Source organism: Cherax quadricarinatus, chromosome 57 (genome assembly GCF_038502225.1).
Source record: "Cherax quadricarinatus isolate ZL_2023a chromosome 57, ASM3850222v1, whole genome shotgun sequence".
Lineage (NCBI taxonomy): Eukaryota > Metazoa > Arthropoda > Malacostraca > Decapoda > Parastacidae > Cherax > Cherax quadricarinatus.
In genome coordinates this window covers 25,871,931-25,894,252 of record NC_091348.1, presented here as the reverse complement: position 1 = coordinate 25,894,252, position 22,322 = coordinate 25,871,931, and the positions used below count along the sequence as shown (strand labels likewise).

At 38.6% G+C, this 22,322-nt stretch overlaps 1 protein-coding gene across 1 annotated transcript in view; it reads right to left on the bottom strand.

Moving 5' to 3' along the window:
• Window positions 1-22,322, bottom strand: part of LOC128693587 (musculin-like) — an 84,661-nt gene that overhangs the window by 62,184 nt on the left and 155 nt on the right. Inside the window, exons 1-2 of the mRNA XM_053783388.2 lie at window positions 22,043-22,322; window positions 309-422 (exon numbers count right to left, since the gene is read on the bottom strand). The exon at window positions 22,043-22,322 is cut by the window's right edge and continues 155 nt beyond it. Coding sequence (XP_053639363.1) covers window positions 309-421 — 113 coding nt within the window. The 5' untranslated portion in view covers window position 422; window positions 22,043-22,322. The remainder of the gene's footprint in view (window positions 1-308; window positions 423-22,042) is intronic.

The window sequence follows — 22,322 nt, the reverse complement described above, 5'->3', positions numbered from 1 at the left end:
CCCATCTCGTGTGTATCGATGCACTAGAGTATTTTGTTACTTGACAAAGGTAAATGCGTGTATAAGTACTAATCAAGAGTCTTCTTGTAACCTGGTAACGGTGTGCTTCGATACACTACTCGGGAGTATGTTGTAACTTGCCAATAGAGTGTGTTGATGCAGTAATCTAGAGTATGTTGTAAACTGCTAACATTAAGTGTATGCTGACGCACTAGAGTGTGTTGCGACCTGCTAACAGCTAGCGTGTGTTGATTCACTAACCATGAGTGAATTGTAACCACGTGAAAACACAGTCTTTAATAACGCACCTGGATAGAATCCTCATACGGGCTCTTTCTCTGGCGTTGGCTGCGTTGCGTTGAACCGGCTTCTCACGAACTCTACCACCCTCGACACCACACTCCTTCTTTCTGCGAGGCATCCTGAGTCACAGACGGATAATTAGGCTTTGAAAGGGAAAGAAACAATAATTGGGCTACAGGAATAGAATAAATAATTATCATCGATATGTATAATGCTCATTTTACAGATTTTTATAAATAATATCCATTATAAATATAATGGATACGTAATAATAATAATAATAATAATAATAATAATAATAATAATAATAATAATAATAATAATAATAATAATAATAATGTTATTATTATTATTATTATTATTATTATTATTATTATTATTATTATTATTATTATTATTATTCAGTTTGTTAATAATAATAATATTTAATTTGGTTTTATATCCGTGTGTCACATTAACATACATTTGATTTACACAGAAAATAATTTCTTAAAGTTCTAAATAATATATTGTTAATGAGACATTAATATCGGTGTGGTAATACAGTAATGATAGTCATTACCGATACGTTAATGAAACAAAGACACATGCAACACCGAGGTTATTTGGAGGTGTTGAAACTAAAGACAGTCAAAGAGGTAATGAGTGTCTTGGCTTCCACATAACCTCTGTAATTGAACTGATGAAGCCTCTGTCGGACACTGCAACACAAAGGCATCTTGGTACAGAAGAGAAAACACCTTGGACAACTTCTTCAAGAGTTTGGAACTAAGTGGGAAGTTACCTCTCAGTGATTACATTCTTTCTTCTACTACTCTACACCTCTCCTCTCCTGAAACAGAAGATTTCTCGAGGCTGAGGGACTGACAACCTCAAATCTACATCTTCAAGGGTGATGGACTGGTTACATTGTCTTCACATCTCTACTGCTCCTGCCTCCTTTCTGTACTAGATTGAAGAAGCCTACTGTGTAGGCGAAGCGTTTCGGAATAAAGTTGCCTAAATGTTGCCCATGTGTCTTACCAGCCAGAGTAGCGGTATTCGTCAGGAGTCCGTATGACAGTAGTCTGAGCGGCGTTCATAATTGGGTTCCCCGCGAGATGGGAGTGGTTCAGTTATACCTGGAAGCCAGCTCTCCAGGAGTGGTTCAGGGTTACCTGGAAGCCAGGTCTCCAGGAGTTGTTTACAGTTACCTGGAAGCCAGCTCTCCAGGAGTGGTTCAGAGATACCTGGAAGCCAGCTCTCCAGGAGTGGTTCAGGGATGCCTGAAGAAGGCTCCCCGTGAATGGTTCAGGGATACATGGAGCCCATTTCGCCGGGAGTGGTTCAGAGATACCTGGAAGCCAGCTCTCCAGGAGTGGTTCAGGGATGCCTGAAGAAGGCTCTCCAGGAATGGTTCAGGGATACACGGAGCCCATTTCCCCGGGAGTGGTTCAGAGATACCTGGAGCCCAGCTCTCCGGGAGTGGTTCAGGGATACCTAGAAGCCAGCTCCCCGGGAGTGTTTCTGGGATACTTAGAAGCCACCTCCCCAGGAGTGATTCAGGGATACCTGGAAGCCAGCTCAGCGGGAGTGCTTCAGGAATACCTGGAACCTAGCTCCCCGGGGTGGTTCAGGGATACATGGAACCTAGCTCCCCGGGAGTGGTTCAGGGATACCCGGAAGCCAGATTCCCGGGAGTGGTTCGGGGATACCCGGAAGCCAGCTTCCCGGGAGAGGTTCAGGGATACCCGGAAGCCAGCACCCCGGGAGTGGTTCAGGGATACCTGGAACCTAGCTCCCCGGGAGTGGTTCAGGGATACCCGGAAGCCAGCTTCCCGGGAGTGGTTCAGGGATACCTGGAAGCCAGCTTCCCGGGAGTGGTTCAGGGATACCCGGAAGCCAGCTTCCCGAGAGTGGTTCAGGGATACCTGGAAGCCAGCTTCCCGGGAGTGGTTCAGGGATACCCGGAAGCCAGCTTCCCGCGAGTGGTTCAGGGATACCCGGAAGCCAGCTTCCCGGGAGTGGTTCAGGGATACCCGGAAGCCAGCTTCCCGGGAGTGGTTCAGGGATACCCGGAAGCCAGCTTCCCGGGAGTGGTTCAGGGATACCCGGAAGCCAGCTTCCCGGGAGTGGTTCAGGGATACCCGGAAGCCAGCTTCCTGGGAGTGGTTCAGGGATGCCTGGAAGCCAGCTTCCCGGGAGTGGTTCAGGGATACCCGGAAGCCAGCTTCCCGGGAGTGGTTCAGGGATACCCGGAAGCCAGCTTCCCCGGAGTGGTTCAGGGATACCCGGAAGCCAGCTTCCCGGGAGTGGTTCAGGGATACCCGGAAGCCAGCTTCCCGGGAGTGGTTCAGGGATACCAGGAAGCCAGCTTCCCGGGAGTGGTTCAGGGATACCAGGAAACCAGCTTCCCGGGAGTGGTTCAGGGATACCCGGAAGCCAGCTTCCCGGGAGTGGTTCAGGGATACCCGGAAGCCAGCTTCCCGGGAGTGGTTCAGGGATACCTGGAAGCCAGCTTCCAGGGAGTGGTTCAGGGATACCCAGAAGCCAGCTTCCCGGGAGTGGTTCAGGGATACCTGGAAGCCAGCTTCCCGGGAGTGGTTCAGGGATACCCAGAAGCCAGCTTCCAGGGAGTGGTTCAGGGATACCCAGAAGCCAGCTTCCAGGGAGTGGTTCAGGGATACCTGGAAGCCAGCTTCCCGGGAGTGGTTCAGGGATACCTAATAAGACAAGGTCTCTGGCTTGTGTGTTTCACTTTAATTTCTATACCTTTATTTCCTTATTATTATTTTGGATTCATAATATTTATTGCATTCGTTATAAATTTATTATTAATTATTTTATTCTTACAACAATGATCAATTCAAATATTTTTCTTATCTGTTTTAGTCAAATCTTTATTATGGTTTTATTCTTTAGATATTATTTTTAATCATTCTTCTCCATTTATATTCCAGGGATAATAAAGTATTACCATTTTACCCTTTTTATTGAATTTTTTTTTTTACATTATTTATTTTAGCATTCACTGTTAAATTAAAAATTAAATTTTACGATTTTATTATGTAATAATACATTGGCAAATGCATAAAATTACAAGTGTAGTAATTACATAGACAATATATTTCTAGGTTCTATTTGTAACATACCAGAGAAAATAAAGTAACACTTTAAGCATCACTGTATCAGTGTCTTGCCTGAGGTGCGCTGATACTACACCTCCAGGACTCAAGTCTGGCTAACCAGTTCTTAACCCACTTGCTACCGCTCACTCCTAACACTCTCGCACGAGCCAGTTGAATACCCAAGCCCCTCACATACAAATTCTCTTATCGCCCTCTCCCTCCGGCCGGTCTTACTACTCACGATATCGTAATGACACGATTGTAAACAAACCATGCCACGGGACTCTCTGATCGCGGGTTCTATCCCCACCCCTGGTATGGTTCGTTTTTACTACTACACCTAACCCCTCGACCATTAGTCTTCCCGAATCTCTTGTGAGATGTAGCTCCTTGTTCCCTCAGATGCCGTGCTTTCTGATTCACATAAGACAACTGAAGTGTACGTGACGATGAGCAGAGCGGAGAGGAATCTGTAAGTGTTTATGCTGTGAAAGCTGGACGTAATTGTGTTGGTGACTCGGGGCTCTCAACATGTGATCCTGGGTTGCTCGGCTCTCAGCATGTGATCCTGAGTTGCTCGGCTCTCAGCATGTGATCCTGGGTTTCTCGGCTCTCAGCATGTGATCCTGGGTTTTTCGGCTCTCAGCATGTGATCCTGGGTTGCTCGCTGTCGATTCTAGTCTCTCTGACTGAGTGTCTCTGGAGAGCCCGGTCATGTTGTCATGATGTGGCACAAGTAATTATGTCTGCAAATTCAGTATTTCCTTTCTTCACAGGCGTTCTTATCGAATCCTTTTCTGGTGTAGTAAGTGTGGTGTTGAACACATCTCTGGCGTTTACACAGGTTGAACATTGACTAATATATGAGAACCTTCAAAACTAGGAATGCCCAGCCCATGATGGTTCTCTTCAGATGGTTCTCTCTAGGCTGGAATATTGCTGTACACTAACTGTCCCTTTCAAGGCAGGCGAAATTGCCGACCCGGAGAATGTACAGGGAACTTTCACGGCACATATAATTACGATAAAGCACCTAAACTACTATGAACGGTTGAAGTCCCTTGATCTGTATTCCCTGGAACGCAGGCGAGAAAGATACATGATAATGTACATTTGGAAAATTCTAGAGGGACTAGTCACAAATTCGCACACGAAAATCTTTCCCAACGAAAGCAAAAGACTCGGCAGGAGATGTAACATCCCTCCAATGAAAAGCAGGGGGTGCCATAAGTACTCTAAGAGACAATACATTAATTAAGTGTCAGGGGTCCATGGCTGTTCAACTGCCTCCCAGCATCCTTAAGGGGGATTACCAATAAACCCCTGGCTGTCTTCAAGAAGGCACTAGACAGACACCTAAAGTCAGTACCTGATCAGCCGGACTGTAGTTCGTACGTCGGTCTGCGTGTGGTCAGCAGTAACAGACCCTGCTCCACCAGGAAGCCTGGTCACAGACCGGGTCGCTGGAGCGTTGATCCTCGAAACCATCTCCAGGTATACTCCGGATATATCGGCCTAGAGATTTGTCTACAGGATTTCAACAGCACAGACATCTACGCTGCAGTGACGATCTTTAAGTATACAACAACCAGCTATATGTGGTGAGCGACCAGATTAATTGTCTTGGATTCTAAGAGGCTTAACTTTAAGCTAACTATGAAAAGACATTCTTATCGCTGACACCCACTGAGGGAGGCATTAAAACTCTGGTAATAGGTAGGCTGCCCCCTTTGATTACAATGTTACTGCTGTACACGGAGCTTGTGTTTGTATTCTCAGGTGTAATATAAAAAAAATCGTATGTATTATAGCCACAAACTAGTTTGGAAAGCAAGTGATATGTGCATACAAACTCTCGTACATATACACAAGGTTACTCACGCCAGTGTTGGGAACATTAGGACAAGTTTAATGTAAACAAACATTCATGTAAACACACACGCATACACACACACACACACACACACACACACACACACACACACACACACACACACACACACACACACACACACACACACACACACACACACACACAGGGGAGGTGAGAATGAAGAACACGGGGGCACAGTTGGAAGGTTACAACACTGATGAGTCACAGGGATGTGATGAAATACCTCATGATCCTTAGAGCAGCGGAACCCCCTAGACAGTGAAGTGGTAGAGGCAGGATCCATACAGAGTTTTAAGAGGAGGTATGATAAGGCTCACACAGATCGGAGAGAGGAAACCTGGTAGGAAGCAGTGGAGAGACTAGTGTAAGTTGAGTACAAGCAACTGAGTACACTTACCCACACACTCAATTTCAAACACACATACACACACACACACACACAGACACAGACACACACACACACACACACACACACACACACACACACACACACACACACACACACACACACACACACACACACACACACACACACACACACACACACACACAACACATACGTACACACACACACACACACACACATGCACACACACATACACACAGATTAGGAAGGAGGCCCAACGACAGTACGAAAACAACATAGCATCGAAAGTCAAATCTGACCCGAAACTGCTGTATAACCACATTAGGAGGAAGACAACAGTCAAAGACCAGGTGATCAGGCTGAGGAAAGAAGGCGGGGAACTCACAAGAAACGATCAAAAGGTATGTGAGGACCTCAACACGAGATTCAAAGAAGTATTCACAGAAGAGATAAGAAGGGCTCTGGGAAGACAGCACAGAGGGGAACACCAACAGGGAATGTACCAACAAGTGTTGGATGACATACAAACACTGGGGAGAAGGTGCAGAAGCTACTAAGTGACCTTGATACCTCAAAGGCCATGGTACCGGACAACATCTCCCCGTGGGTCCTTAGAGAAGGAGCAGAGATGCTGTGTGTCCCACTAACTACAATCTTCAACACATCCCTTGAAACTGGGCAACTACCTGAGGTATGGAAGATGACAAATGTAGTTCCCATTTCTAAAAAAGGAGACAGAAAAGAGAAACTAAACCATAGACCTGTGTCACTGACGTGTATAGTATGCAAAGTTATGAAGATTATCAGGAGGAGAGTGGTGGAACACTTGGAACGGAACAAGAGTATAAACGCCAACCAGCATGGATTCATGGAAGGCAAATCCTGTGTCACAAACCTTCTGGAGTTTTATGACAAAATAACAGAAGTAAAACACGAGAGAGAGGGGTGGGGTGATTGCATTTTCCTGGACTGCAGGAAGGCCTTCGATACAGTTCCTCACAAGAGATTAGTGAAAAAGGTGCAGGATCAGGCGCGTATAGCAGGAAGGGCACTGCAATGGACCAGGGAATACCTAACAGGAAGGCAACAACGAGTCATGGTACGTGATGAGCTATCACAGTGGGCGCCTGTGACCAGTGGGGTCCCACAGGGGTCAGTTCTAGGACCAGTGCTATTTTTGGTATACGTGAATGACATGTTGAAAGGGATAGACTCTGATGTGTCCCTGTTTGCAGATGATGTGAAGTTAATGAGGAGAATTAAATCAGATGAGGATCAGACAGGACTACAAAAAGACCTGGACAGGCTGGACACGTTGTCCAGAAACTGGCTTCTTGAACTGAACCCCGTCAAATGCAGTCATGAAGACTGGGGAAGGGCAAAGAAGACCCCAGACAGAGTATAGGCTAGGTGGACAGAGACTGCAAACCTCGCTCAAGGAGAAAGTTCCAGGGGTGACCATAACACCGAGCACGTCTACGGAGGTACACATCAACTAGATAACTGCTGCAGCATATGGGCGCCTGACAAACCTGAGAATAGCGTTCCGATACCTTAGTAAGGAATCGTTCAAGACACTGTTCTCTGTGTACGTCAGGCCAATACTGGAGTATACAGCACCAGTTTGGAACCCACACCTGGTCAAGCACGTCAAGAAATTAGAGAAAGTACAATGGTTTGCAACAAGGCTAGTTCCAGAGCTAAGGGGAATGTCCTATGAAGAAAGGTTGAGGGAAATTGGCCTGACGACACTGGAGGACAGGAGGGTCAGGGGAAACATGATAACGATATACAAAATACTGCGTGGAATAGATAAGGTGGACAGAGACAGGATGCTCCAGAGACGGAACACAGAAACAAGAGGTCACAATTGGAAGCTGAAGACTCAGACGAGTCACAGGGATGTTAGAAAGTTTTTCTTCAGTCATAGAGTCGTCAGGAAGTGGAACAACCTAGTAAGTGATGCAGTGGATGCAGGAACCATACATATCTTTAAGACGAGGTATGACAAAGCTCAGGGAGCAGAGAGAGAGAGGCCCTAGTAGCGATCAGTGAAGAGGCGCGACCAGGAACTGAGTCTCGACCCCTGCAACCACAATTAGGTGAGTACAATTAGGTGAGTACACACTCACATACAAGAGAGGTGGGGGAGATTGCATTTTCTTGGACTGTAAGAAGGGTTTTGACACAGTTCCACACAAGAGATTAGTACAAAAACTGGAGGACGAAGCAGGGATAACAGGGAAGGAGAGTGATGGTACATGACGAGGTGTCAAAGTGGGCGCCTGTAACGAGCAAGGTTCCACAAGGGTCAGTCCTAGGACCGGTGCTGCTTCTGGTATATGTGAAGGACATGGCGGAAGGAATACACTCATAAGTGTCCGTGTTTGCAGATGATGTGTAGAATTCGATCGCACGAGGACCAAGCAGAACTACGAAGGGATCTGGACAGGTTGCAGGCCTGGTTCAGAAACTGGCTACTGGAATTCAACCCCACCAAGTGCAAAGTCATGAAGATTGGGAAAGGTCAAAGAAGGCCGCAGATGGAGTACAGTCTAGGGGGGCTAAAGACTATAAATCTCACTCAAGGAAAAGGATTTTGGGGTGAGTATAACACCAGGCACATCTCCTAAGGCGCATATCAACCAAATAACTGCTGCAGCATTTGAGCGCCTAGCAAACCTTTAAACAGCATTCCATCTCAAAAAGGAATCGTTCAGGACCCTGTACACCTTGTATGTCAGGCCTGTATAGGAGTATGCTGCACCAGTTTGGAATCCACAACTAACCAAACACATAAGGAAATTAGAGAAAGTGCCAAGGTTTGCAACAAGACTAGTCCCGGAGCTAAGGGGCATGTCGTACGAGAAGAGGTTAAGGGAAATCGACCTGACGATACTGAAGGACAGGAGAGATAGGGAGGATATGATAACGACAAATAAAATACTGAGAGGAATCGACGAAGTAGACAGAGGCAGGATGTTCCAGAGATGGGTCACAGCAACAAGGGGTCACAGTTGAAAGCTGAAGACTCAGATGAGTCACAGGGATGTTAGGAAGTATTTCTTCAGTCACAGAATTGTCAGGAAGTGGAATAGTCTGTAAAGTGAGGTAGTGATGGTAGGTACCATTCATAGCTTTAAGAAGAGGTACGATAAAGCTCATGGAGCAGGGAGAGAGTGGACCTAGTAGTGACTAGTGAAGAGGCGGGGCCATTAGCTATCGACGCCTGCAATCACAATTAGGTGATTACAAGTAGGTGAGTACACACACTTACTTACACACACACGCACACACACACACACACACACACACACACACACACACACACACACACACACACACACACACACACACACACACACACACACACACACACACACACACACACACACACACACATAAACTCAGAAGAATTTGTAATGAACTCAAGAGCAAACTACAAAGAAAATTAGACATTTTAATTGAAAATAGTGATTGGACAAAGCATGCTAATAACAATTTTGTAATTAACTTATCAGATGAAATTTTAGACAAACATACAACTGCTGCTCTAGGTTTTGGCCTAAGTTTTGCAACTTCAAAAAAACTTAATAATGTTGAAATTGCAAAAGCCTTTTGTAACTTTGAAAAATTTTCTGATTTATCCTCTGATGAAATTAATATTAGTAAAGGAATGGTATATAGCTGTATGTTAAAACCAAACATTCCCAATTGCCCTCAAAGATTCTTTAAGTCTTATGATACACTTAATAACAATAAAAATTTGCGCCTTACTAAAGCAGACAAAATAAATGCAATAGTAATTATGAAAGAAAATGATTACCAAGAAAAAATGAATAATCTCTTAGATGATACTGAAACCTATTCTAAACTTAGGAAAAATCCCCTAGAAACCGTTAACAGCAATTTCAATAAAACAATAAAACTTCTACTGAAAGGCAAAGATGATTTAGTCAAACAATTTACTTCCACTAATCCATCTTTACCTTACATGTATGGACTAATAAAAACACACAAACCAGGGAATCCAGTCAGACCAATTATTAGCTCCATAGGGTCAGTTTCATATAAATTATCCAAATGGCTTGTTGATATTTTGAGCCCTATTGTTGGCAAAATTTCTAACTTTAATGTTAAAAACAACATAGACTTGGTTGATAAATTAAGCTGCTTGACTGACTTAAATGATTTAAACATGGTTAGTTTTGATGTTACTTCCTTGTTTACGAAAGTTCCTGTTGATGATTTATTAAGTTTCTTATCTGAAGAACTCGTTAACTATGATTTACCATTGCCAGTTCCTACTATCATTAAACTTATTAAACTTTGCATTGTTAATGCAAAATTTGTATTTAATGATAAGTTTTACACTCAGAAGTTTGGTATGGCAATGGGAAATCCTCTTTCACCTGTTCTTAGTAACCTATACATGGAATTTTTTGAAACAAGGTTACTTAACACAATCCTCCCTAATAGAGCTAAATGGTTCAGATATGTTGATGATATTTTGTGTCTTATGCCCAAAAATGTAGATATACACCATTTTCTTGGAAAATTAAATAGCTTAGCCCATTCTATAAACTTTACTGTTGAGTTTGAAGAAAATAACTCATTGCCTTTTCTAGATGTTTTAATTATTAAGGGTAATAATGAATTCAAATTTAAAATTTACAGAAAACCTACAAATAACTGTTCCTATGTCCACTATTATTCCTCGCATCAAGATAGAGTCAAACTGTCTGTTTTCTCATCAATGTTTTTGAGAGCTTTACGAATTTGTAGTTCGGAGTTCATAGATGAGGAAATATCCAAAATTTATGAAATAGGTAATGATTTAAAATACCCAAGAAATGTAATTGATAAATCTTTTAAAGTTGCTAGAAATACTTTTTACAATCCAAAAAGGGACAACCAGCCTTATTCAACTAAAAATATGTTGGTTCTCCCTTACCATGAAAACTTGGTTGATGTGCCTTCTCTTCTTAAGACTTTTAATATTAAAGTTGTATTCAAAAATCTTGATACAGTAAAAAAACTTTTGATAAAGAATTCCCCCCAAAATGCTGATGGATGTGTCTATAAGATTCCTTGTAAAATTTGCGATAAAGTTTATTACGGTCAAACTGGTAAAAATCTCGAACTAAGATTAAAACAACATAAATATAGCATTAGAACTGGACAAGATTCCAATGCTCTATTTATTCATGTAAGAGATTTTAACCATCCAATTGATTTTCAAAAAGTTGAGAAAGTAGTATCAAGCAAGTCCATGGTCGACAGGAATATAATTGAATCTTGTTTCATAAAAAGCAGTTTTGACAATAATATGAATATTTCCTTTGGTTTATATAAATTAGATCCATTTATAATTAATAGAATTTGGGAAGAATTTAATAATACACTGGACAAATAATTTTTAAATTTTCTTGGGTAGAATAGTTTGTGGGGTGAGTTGTGCAAAGGACCTATCCAAGTTGGGTCGGCGCGCGTCAGGTGTTTAACCGTTGTGGGATCTGATAGTGAGGTGCTGGCCAGACCCCTTATATAGCTTCCTTGGATGCTTTACTTTCATAGTTCCTTGATAATGTGAGTAGTCACGAAAGCGCTTGGAATTTCTCTATTCTTTCAGAGTGGTTGTTTTGCATATTCTGAAATCACCTGTTTACTGTGATCTTATTGCATATATATATATATATATATATATATATATATATATATATATATATATATATATATATATATATATATATATATATATATATATATATATATATATTAAATGGAGAGTTAGAGGTATTGGGAAGATGGAGGGAATATTTTGAGGAATTGTTAAATGTTGATGAAGATAGGGAAGCTGTGATTTCGTGTATAGGGCAAGGAGGAATAACATCTTGTAGGAGTGAGGAAGAGCCAGTTGTGAGTGTGGGGGAAGTTCGTGAGGCAGTAGGTAAAATGAAAGGGGGCAAGGCAGCCGGGATTGATGGGATAAAGATAGAAATGTTAAAAGCAGGTGGGGATATAGTTTTGGAGTGGTTGGTGCAATTATTTAATAAATGTATGGAAGAGGGTAAGGTACCTAGGGATTGGCAGAGAGCATGCATAGTTCCTTTGTATAAAGGCAAAGGGGATAAAAGAGAGTGCAAAAATTATAGGGGGATAAGTCTGTTGAGTGTACCTGGTAAAGTGTATGGTAGAGTTATAATTGAAAGAATTAAGAGTAAGACGGAGAATAGGATAGCAGATGAACAAGGAGGCTTTAGGAAAGGTAGGGGGTGTGTGGACCAGGTGTTTACAGTGAAACATATAAGTGAACAGTATTTAGATAAGGCTAAAGAGGTCTTTGTGGCATTTATGGATTTGGAAAAGGCGTATGACAGGGTGGATAGGGGGGCAATGTGGCAGATGTTGCAAGTGTATGGTGTAGGAGGTAGGTTACTGAAAGCAGTGAAGAGTTTTTACGAGGATAGTGAGGCTCAAGTTAGAGTATGTAGGAAAGAGGGAAATTTTTTCCCAGTAAAAGTAGGCCTTAGACAAGGATGTGTGATGTTACCGTGGTTGTTTAATATATTTATAGATGGGGTTGTAAGAGAAGTAAATGCGAGGGTCTTGGCAAGAGGCGTGGAGTTAAAAGATAAAGAATCACACACAAAGTGGGAGTTGTCACAGCTGCTCTTTGCTGATGACACTGTGCTCTTGGGAGATTCTGAAGAGAAGTTGCAGAGATTGGTGGATGAATTTGGTAGGGTGTGCAAAAGAAGAAAATTAAAGGTGAATACAGGAAAGAGTAAGGTTATGAGGATAACAAAAAGATTAGGTGATGAAAGATTGAATATCAGATTGGAGGGAGAGAGTATGGAGGAGGTGAACGTATTATATATTTGTGTGTGTGTGTGTGTGTATGTGTGTGTGTGTGTGTGTATGTGTGTGTGTGTGTGTGTGTGTGTGTGTGTGTGTGTGTGTGTGTGTGTGTGTGTGTGTGTGTGTGTGTGTGTGTGTGTGTGTGTGTATGTGTGCATGTGTGTGTGTGTGTGTGTGTGTATGTGTGTGTGTGTGTGTGTGTATGTACTCACCTATTTGTACTCACCTATTTGTGGTTGCAGGGGTCGAGTCTTAGCTCCTGGCCCCGCCTCTTCACCGGTTGCTACTGGGTCCTCTCTCTCCCCGCTCCATGAGCTTTATCAAACCTCGTCTTAAAACTGTGTATGGTTCCTGCCTCCACTACGTCATTTTCTAGGCTATTCCACTGCCTTACAACTCTATGACTGAAGAAATACTTCCTAATATCTCTCTGACTCATTTGTGTCTTCAACTTCCAATTGTGGCCTCTTGTTTCTGTGTCCCCTCCCTGGAACATGCTGTCTTGTGTGTGTGTGTGTGTGTGTGTGTGTGTGTGTGTGTGTGTGTGTATGTGTGTGTGTGTGTGTGTGTGTGTGTGTGTGTGTGTGTGTGTGTGTGTGTGTGTGTGTGTGTGTGTGTTTGTGTGTGTGTGTTTGTGTGTGTGTGTGTGTGTGTGTATGAATGTGGTGTATACACAGTCAATGGCCACTTTATTAGGCAAATCGATACACTTTCTTATAATGGAAATATCTAATCAGCTGATCATATGGCATCACGTCAACTTCTATAAGTATGTAGAAATAGTCAAGACGTCGAGTTATTCAGACGTAACATCATAATGGGGAAGAAATGTGATGGAAGTGACTGACTGTGGAACAATTATTGTTGCCTGGCGGGATGGTTCCAGCAAATCTGAAACTGATAGAATAGTTGATGTAAATACTATTCTCAGTATTAGATTGTAAGGAAATAAACCAGACGCCATTGTCTCAAATCTCGCTAAATCTAAATCTAAATCTAAATCTAAATAGGTTGTTAGAACTTGCAAGTATATTAAGCTTTATAACGTGCTCTAACTGTATCATTATATATAACAATAATATTTAACAATTCCATGAAAGATGTATTTATTACTCATCACAAATTAAAAAAAATCCTCATTAGTAGTAATCCCTTCCATCAGTCACTTACGAAAGTATATACTTAAAAAGTTTCTCATTCAACTGCCCGTAATAATCTATTACAAATAATCAATCACAAATTATTTACACTGATAGATCTAATGAGGAGTCTACTGCCATCTCTCTCAATATGACCTAAAACAACCATGAGACACTTATGCAACGTATGGGAATCTTTACTCTCTTCACTAAAGATTCCCATATGTTGCATAAGTTTCTCAATCTTCAACTCGTCGGTTTTCAAAACCATTTATTACATAAAGCAACCATATTGATTGAGGAATAAGAATTAAAACTGAATATTTACACTAAAAATTTAGTTATTTGTCTTTCTAATGACGGTGTAACTCTGACACTGACCTCGACTCACTGATAATTACCAATTTTGTACCATCACTGGAGACACCTGACTCGCACAGTTACTGATAAGATGCTCACTGGAGAAGCTCATTATAGATATTAAAAAAGATCACATAGATAAACGAAATAATATACAATTTTTATGGATTCTATCATACATTGAATTATTACTACTACATAATATAGTGGAAAAATTGGCCAAGGGGGAAAGTATAATAATACTTAGGAATATCTGTGCCAAACATTAGGAACAGTGTATCTTATCATTGTAGAAGACATAGATGAAAACACTCGTCGTAGTTCTGCATAATTATTTGTAGATGACACTATAATAAGCATGAAAGTCACCTCGATAGAAGTCACTGGAAAAATAAAGAACATACAAAACAGGATTTTCCAGTAGGCAGTGGAAAACACCACGAAGATCGATTGCGATAATTTACAGCTGCTTAAGTATGGAAAGAATTAAGAACTCAAATGGGACACTATATACAAAACTCCAGAGGATTGTCAAATAGAATGAAAGGAACACGTGAAAGACCTGGGAATAATTATGTCAGCGGACCTTCCTCCCAAAGAGCACAATAAGACAAAGGTCACGACAGCGAGGAAGATGATGGGGTGGATAATGAGAACTTTCAAAACAAGTGAAATAATGTCAGTGGTGGTTGTTTTCATATTGCTTGTGCTCTCTCATTTGGAATATTGCTCAGTGTTGACGGCCCCGTTCAGGGCAGGAGAAATATTAGAGTTGAAACAGATACAGAGATTCTTTACGGTTCACATAGAACTATTAAAACATTTAAATTACTGGGAGCACCTTAAAGTCTTAAATATGTATTCACTAGAACAGAGGAGAGAGAGATACATGATAATATATACCTGGAAAGTACTACAGGGCCTCGTCCCAAATTTATACACTGCCATAATAACATATTGGAGTGAGAGATATGGGAGAAAGTGCAAAATAAACCCAGTGAAATGCAGGGGTGCAGTGGGCACAATAAGGGAACACTGCATTAATGTCCGTGGACCCAGGTTGTTCAATATATTACCAGAAGATATCAAAAAACTCTGCTGGGACAAGTGTAGAAGTCTTAAAGAGGAAACTGGACAGGTATCTTCACCTGGTGCCAGATTAACTAGGCTGTCATGGATATGGTAGTCAGTGGACCACCAGCAGCAACAGCCTGGTTGACTTGCGAAGCACCAGACTAGCCTGGCCTAAGGCCGGGCTCTGGGGGTATTAAATGTCACTGTCTTATACTCAGAAGACTGAACAGATCGATAATTTATCATAACGACATAATCATAAGTGAGCATATTATCGGATAAACTCGCGGTGGAAACTGTCGTTGTAGTGGCAGACTTAAGCTTGTTACAAGTACGTATTTCAGTAAATTAATCATATACACAGACGATGATAAAATGTAATGGAAGTTATGGGGTCAGTCTAATGGTCGCTCTCTAGACCTCAGTGTGCTTAATTATCAAGTTATTGAGGAATATAGAGACAGCATTTTTTTACATATTGCCTCCGAAGCTGTTAGTTCAAGACCAATGGATCCATATTCTGGTGTTGTTTATTGTATATATGAAAGACTTGTCCCTGTTCGCAGGCGATGTGAAGCTAATGAGGAGAATACAAGCGAATGAAAATCATGTAAGCCTACAAGGGGATCTGGACATGCTGCAAGCCTGGTCAGACATATGGCTTCAGGAGTTTAACCCCAACATGTGCAAAATAATGAAGATTAAGGAAAGACAAAGAAGACCGCAGACGGAGTACAGCCTGAGTGGTAAAAGGCTGCAAAACTTACTCAAGGAATAGGAAATTGGGGTGAGCATCATACCGAGCACATCTCCTGAGGTGCACATCAACCAAATAACTGCTGCAGCATACGGGCGCCTGGCAGGCCTGAGAATAGCGTTTCGACATCAAAGTAAGGGGTCATTCACGACACTATATACCGTGTACGTAAGGCCCATATTGCAGTATACATCACTAGTAAGAAACCCACACCTGGTGAAATACGTCAAGTAATTAGAGAAAGTGCAAAGGTTTGCAACAAGACTAGTCCCGGAGCTGAGGGGTTTGTCCTACGAGGAGAGGTTAAGGAAACTCAACCTTCCAACACTGGAGGACAGGAGGGATAGGTGGGACATGATAACATATAAAATACTGAGAGGATGTTTCAGAGATGTGACACAGCAACAAGGGGTCACAACAGGAAGATGAAAACTCAAACGAGTCACAGGAATGTTAGGAAGTACTTCTTCAGTCATAGAGTTGTGAGGAAGTAGAATAATCTGGAGAGTGATGTAGTGGAGGCAGGATACATACATAGCTTTAAGAAGAGGTATAATATAGCTCATGGGGCAGGGGGAGAGAGTTGACATAGTAGCGACCAGTGAAGAGGCAGGGCCAGGAGCTATGAATCGACCCCTGCAACCACTATTAGGTTAGTATAATTAGGTGAGTAAACAAAAGACCTAGAAACTCAATATCTCAATATCTTCAACCTCCTTTTATGTTGCAAGCAAATCTAAAATATTTGCATAATATATCTGTTATCTTATTTCCAGTACTAAGATACCTTGACATATTAAACAGGTTGTACACTATCTCCGTATTCCTCGATAATTGAATACTCCAGCAATAAAGCTGATAAAGATGGTAATATATCGATGAAGATGAACCGGCAACGTTGCTCTATGTGGAAAAAGTTTTTTTTCTGCAAATAAACAGATTGAAAATTTGCTTTTGACATATGCCTGCGAAAATCAATCTGAACAAAACGAATAATATATATATATATATATATATATATATATATATATATATATATATATATATATATATATATATATATATATATATATATATATATATAAAACTGTTGTCCAGAGGGCTGAGGAAGGGGTGTTGAGGTGGTTCGGACATGTAGAGAGAATGGACCGAAACAGAATGACTTCAAGAGTGTATCAGTCTGTAGTGGAAGGAAGGCGGGGTAGGGGTCGGCCTAGGAAAGGTTGGAGGGAGGGGGTAAAGGAGGTTTTGTGTGCGAGGGGCTTGGACTTCCAGCAGGCATGCGTGAGCGTGTTTGATAGGAGTGAATGGAGACAAATGGTTTTTAATACTTGACGTGCTGTTGGAGTGTGAGCAAAGTAACATTTATGAAGGGGTTCAGGGAAACCGCCAGGCCGGACTTGAGTCCTGAAGATGGGAAGTACAGTGCCTGCTCTCTGAAGGAGGGGTGTTAATGTTGCAGTTTAAAAACTGTAGTGTAAAGCACCCTTCTGGCAAGACAGTGATGGAGTGAATGATGGTGAAAGTTTTTCTTTTTCGGGCCACCCTGCCTTGGTGGGAATCGGCCAGTGTGATAATAAAAAAATAATAAATAAATATATAAATATATATATATATAAATATATATATATATATATATATATAAATATATATATATATAAATATATATATATAAATATATATATAAATATATATATATATATATATATATATATATATATATATATATATATATATATATATATATATATATGTCGTGCCGAATAGGCAGAACTTGCCATCTTGGCTTAAATAGCAACGCTCATCTTGCCATATAGGGCAAGTGAAAATTTGTGTATGCAATAATTTCGCCAAAATAATTCTGAAAATAACGAAAAAAATATATTTCACTGTGTTTGTTTAGTATTAATTTATTGTAAACAAATCTAAAATATATTTAGTTGCGTTAGGCTAAAATAAATGGTTCTTGTTATAACAAGGTTAGGTAAGTTTTCTAAGTTCCTTTTGGTGCAAAATTATAAATTTTTGCATCAACATTAATGAAAAAAATATATCTTTAAACGTATAAGAGAAAATTTTAGAAAGGACTTAATTTTAAATGAGTTCTTGCTAATTGACCAGTTTTACATATTCGGCACGACATATATATGTATATATATATGCAATAAGATCACAGTAAACAGGTGATTTCAGAATATGCAAAACAACTACTCTGAAAGAATAGAGAAATTCCAAGCGCTTTCGTGACTACTCATTATCATTATCCTTGATAATGTGAGTAGTCACGAAAGCGCTTGGAATTTCTCTATTCTTTCAGAGTGGTTGTTTTGCATATATATATATATATATATATATATATATATATATATATATATATATATATATATATATATATATATATATATATATATATATATATATATATATAAACAGGTATCAGAATATATATATAGCGCTTTCGTGACTATATTATATATATATATATATATATATATATATATATATATATATATATATATATATATATATATATATATATATATATATATATATACATATATATATATATATATATATATATACATATATATATATACATATACATATATATATATATATATATATATATATATATATATATATATACATATATATATATATATGTATATATATATATGCAACAAAAGAATGAAAACTTATATATATATATATATATATATATATATATATATATATATATATATATATATATATATATTAGGATATAGGATATAGGATACATGATATAGGATATATATATATATATATATATATATATATATATATATATATATATATATATATATATATATATATATATATATTTATATATATATATATATATATATATATATATATATATATATATATATATATATATATATATATATATATATATATATATATATATATATATCGTGCCGAATAGGCAGAACTTGCGATCTTGGCTTAAATAGCAACGTTCATCTTGCCATATAAGACAAGTGAAAATTTGTGTATGCAATAATTTCGCCAAAATCATGCTGAGCCTAACGAAAAAAATATATTTCACTTGGTTTATTTAGTATTAAATTATTGTAAACAAATCTTAAATATGTTTACTTGGGTTAGGCTAAAATAAATTGCTCTTGCTATAATAAGGTTAGGTAAGTTTTCTAAGATTCTTTTGGTGCAAAATCAAAATTTTTTACATTATTATTAATGAAAAAAATATATCTTTCAAAGTATAAGAGAAAATTTCAGAAAGGACTAAATTTTAAATGAGTTCTTGCTAATTGACCAGTTTTACATATTCCAGTTTTACACACACACACACACACACACACACACACACATATATTATATATATATATATATATATATATATATATATATATATATATATATATATATATATATAGACTTGGTTGATAAATTAAGCTCCTTGACTGACTTAAATGATTTTAACATGGTTAGTTTTGATGTTACTTCCTTGTTTACGAAAGTTCCTGTTGATGATTTATTAAGTTTCTTATCTGAAGAACTCGTTAACTATGATTTACCATTGCCAGTTCCTACTATCATTAAACTTATTAAATTTTGCATTGTTGATGCAAAATTTGTATTTAATGATAAGTTTTACACTCAGAAGTTTGGTATGGCAATGGGAAATCCTCTTTCACCTGTACTTAGTAACCTATACATGGAATTTTTTGAAACAAGGTTACTTAACACAATCCTCCCTAATAGAGCTAAATGGTTCAGATATGTTGATGATATTTTGTGTCTTATGCCCAAAAATGTAGATATACACCATTTCCTTGGAAAATTAAATAGCTTAGCCCATTCTATAAACTTTACTCTTGAGTTTGAAGAAAATAACTCATTGCCTTTTCTAGATGTTTTAATTATTAAGGGTAATAATGAATTCAAATTTAAAATTTACAGAAAACCTACAAATAACTGTTCCTATGTCCACTACTATTCCTCGCATCAAGATAGAGTCAAACTGTCTGTTTTCTCATCAATGTTTCTGAGAGCTTTACGAATTTGTAGTCCTGAGTTCATAGATGAGGAAATATCCAAAATTTATGAAATAGGTAATGATTTAAAATACCCAAGAAATGTAATTGATAAATCTTTTAAAGTTGCTAGAAATACTTTTTACAATCCAAAAAGGGACAACCAGCCTTATTCAACTAAAAATATGTTGGTTCTCCCTTACCATGAAAACTTGGTTGATATGCCTTCTCTTCTTAAGACTTTTAATATTAAAGTTGTTTTCAAAAATCTTGATACAGTAAAAAAACTTTTGATAAAGAATTCCCCCCAAAATGCTGATGGATGTGTCTATAAGATTCCTTGTAAAATTTGCGATAAAGTTTATTACGGTCAAACTGGTAAAAATCTCGAACTAAGATTAAAACAACATAAATATAGCATTAGAACTGGACAAGATTCCAATGCTCTATTTATTCATGTAAGAGATTTTAACCATCCAATTGATTTTCAAAAAAGTTGAGAAAGTAGTATCAAGCAAGTCCATGGTCGACAGGAATATAATTGGATCTTGTTTCATAAAAAGCAGTTTTGACAATAATATGAATATTTCCTTTGGTTTATATAAATTAGATCCATTTATAATTAATAGAATTTGGGAAGAATTTAATAATACACTGGACAAATAATTTTTAAATTTTCCTGGGTAGAATAGTTTGTGGGGTGAGTTGTGCAAAGGACCTATCCAAGTTGGGTCGGCGCGCATCAGGTGTTTAACCGTTGTGGGATCTGATAGTGAGGTGCTGGCCAGACCCCTTATATAGCTTCCTTGGATGCTTTACTTTCATAGTTCCTTGATAATGTGAGTAGTCACGAAAGCGCTTGGAATTTCTCTATTTTTTCAGAGTGGTTGCTTCGCATATATATATATATATATATATATATATATATATATATATATATATATATATATATATATATATATATATATATATATATATATATATATATATATATATATATATATATATATATATATATATATATATATATATATATATAAATGTATGTATGTATGTATTAGAGAATGTATTAGAGAACAAAGGATAATCTATTCGATAGGCAATCTATTAATCTGCTGAGAAGGCCACAACAATATTCGCTTCGGCTAGTTCATATTAGATAACAGTTCTATTTGCAAAGTCAACTGTAGCTCTTAAAACACGAAATGTGAGAAGAATGAACAGGTTTGTCTTGCAGAAAACGAGACTGCTTATAATTAAATAAAATTAAAATAACGGATCAATTTGGGAATAGATTTGGCGACAGATTTTAGCCCAGGATAACCCACTGGTTTCTTGGTGCCTTGTTCTTTTAATTAAGAGACGGATTTTAGTCCAGGACGATCCACTGGTGTCTTGGTGCCTTGTTCTCTTAATTAAGAGACGGATTTTAGTCCAGGACGACCCGATGGTTTCTTGGTACCTTGTTCTCTTAATTAAGAGACGGATTTTAGTCCAGGACGACCCACTGGTTCCTTGGTGCCTTGCTCTCTTAATTAAAAGACGGATTTTAGTCCAGGACGACCCGCTGGTTTCTTGGTACCTTGTTCTCTTAATTAAGAGACGGATTTTAGTCCAGGACGACCCACTGGTTCCTTGGTACCTTGCTCTCTTAATTAAAAGGCGGATTTTAGTCCAGGACGACCCGCTGGTTTCTTGGTACCTTGTTCTCTTAATTAAGAGACGGATTTTAGTCCAGGACGACCCATTGGTTCCTTTGTGCCTTACTCTCTTAATTAAATGGCGGATTTTAGTCCAGGACGACCCGCTGGTTTCTTGGTACCTTGTTCTCTTAATTAAGAGACGGATTTTAGTCCAGGACGACCCATTGGTTCCTTGGTGCCTTGCTCTCTTAATTAAAAGGCGGATTTTAGTCCAGGGCGACCCGCTGGTTTCTTGGTACCTTGTTGTCTTAATTAAGAGATGCATTTTAGTCCAGGACGACCCACTGGTGTCTTGGTACCTTGTTCTCTCAAGTAAGAGACGGAGACCAGCCACCCACTGGTTATCTATAGGTAATTTAAGCATTGTATCAAATTATAAGTAAGAAATAGCAAACACTGTGTTAACAAATTTAAAGGAATACAATACTATTACTTACTTTTTTGTGTTGATACTGTAGTGACTCGCTGACTAGTGCAGTGTTTAGTGCATCCTTCTTGCTGTCAGTAATACTATAATTGTATTGTCTTTCTCATAAAGTTTATATATTTTATATATTTTTTATTTCAGTAACTGCTAGTAATTTATATATACTTATGCTCTGTGATAATTGTACAGGACTTTGAAGCTCAGTTTATAGATTTTAGGCTTTGGATTTCAAGTTTTTGTAATGTGTATATATAAATTATTAAATGCTAACCCTATGGCACTATTTAATC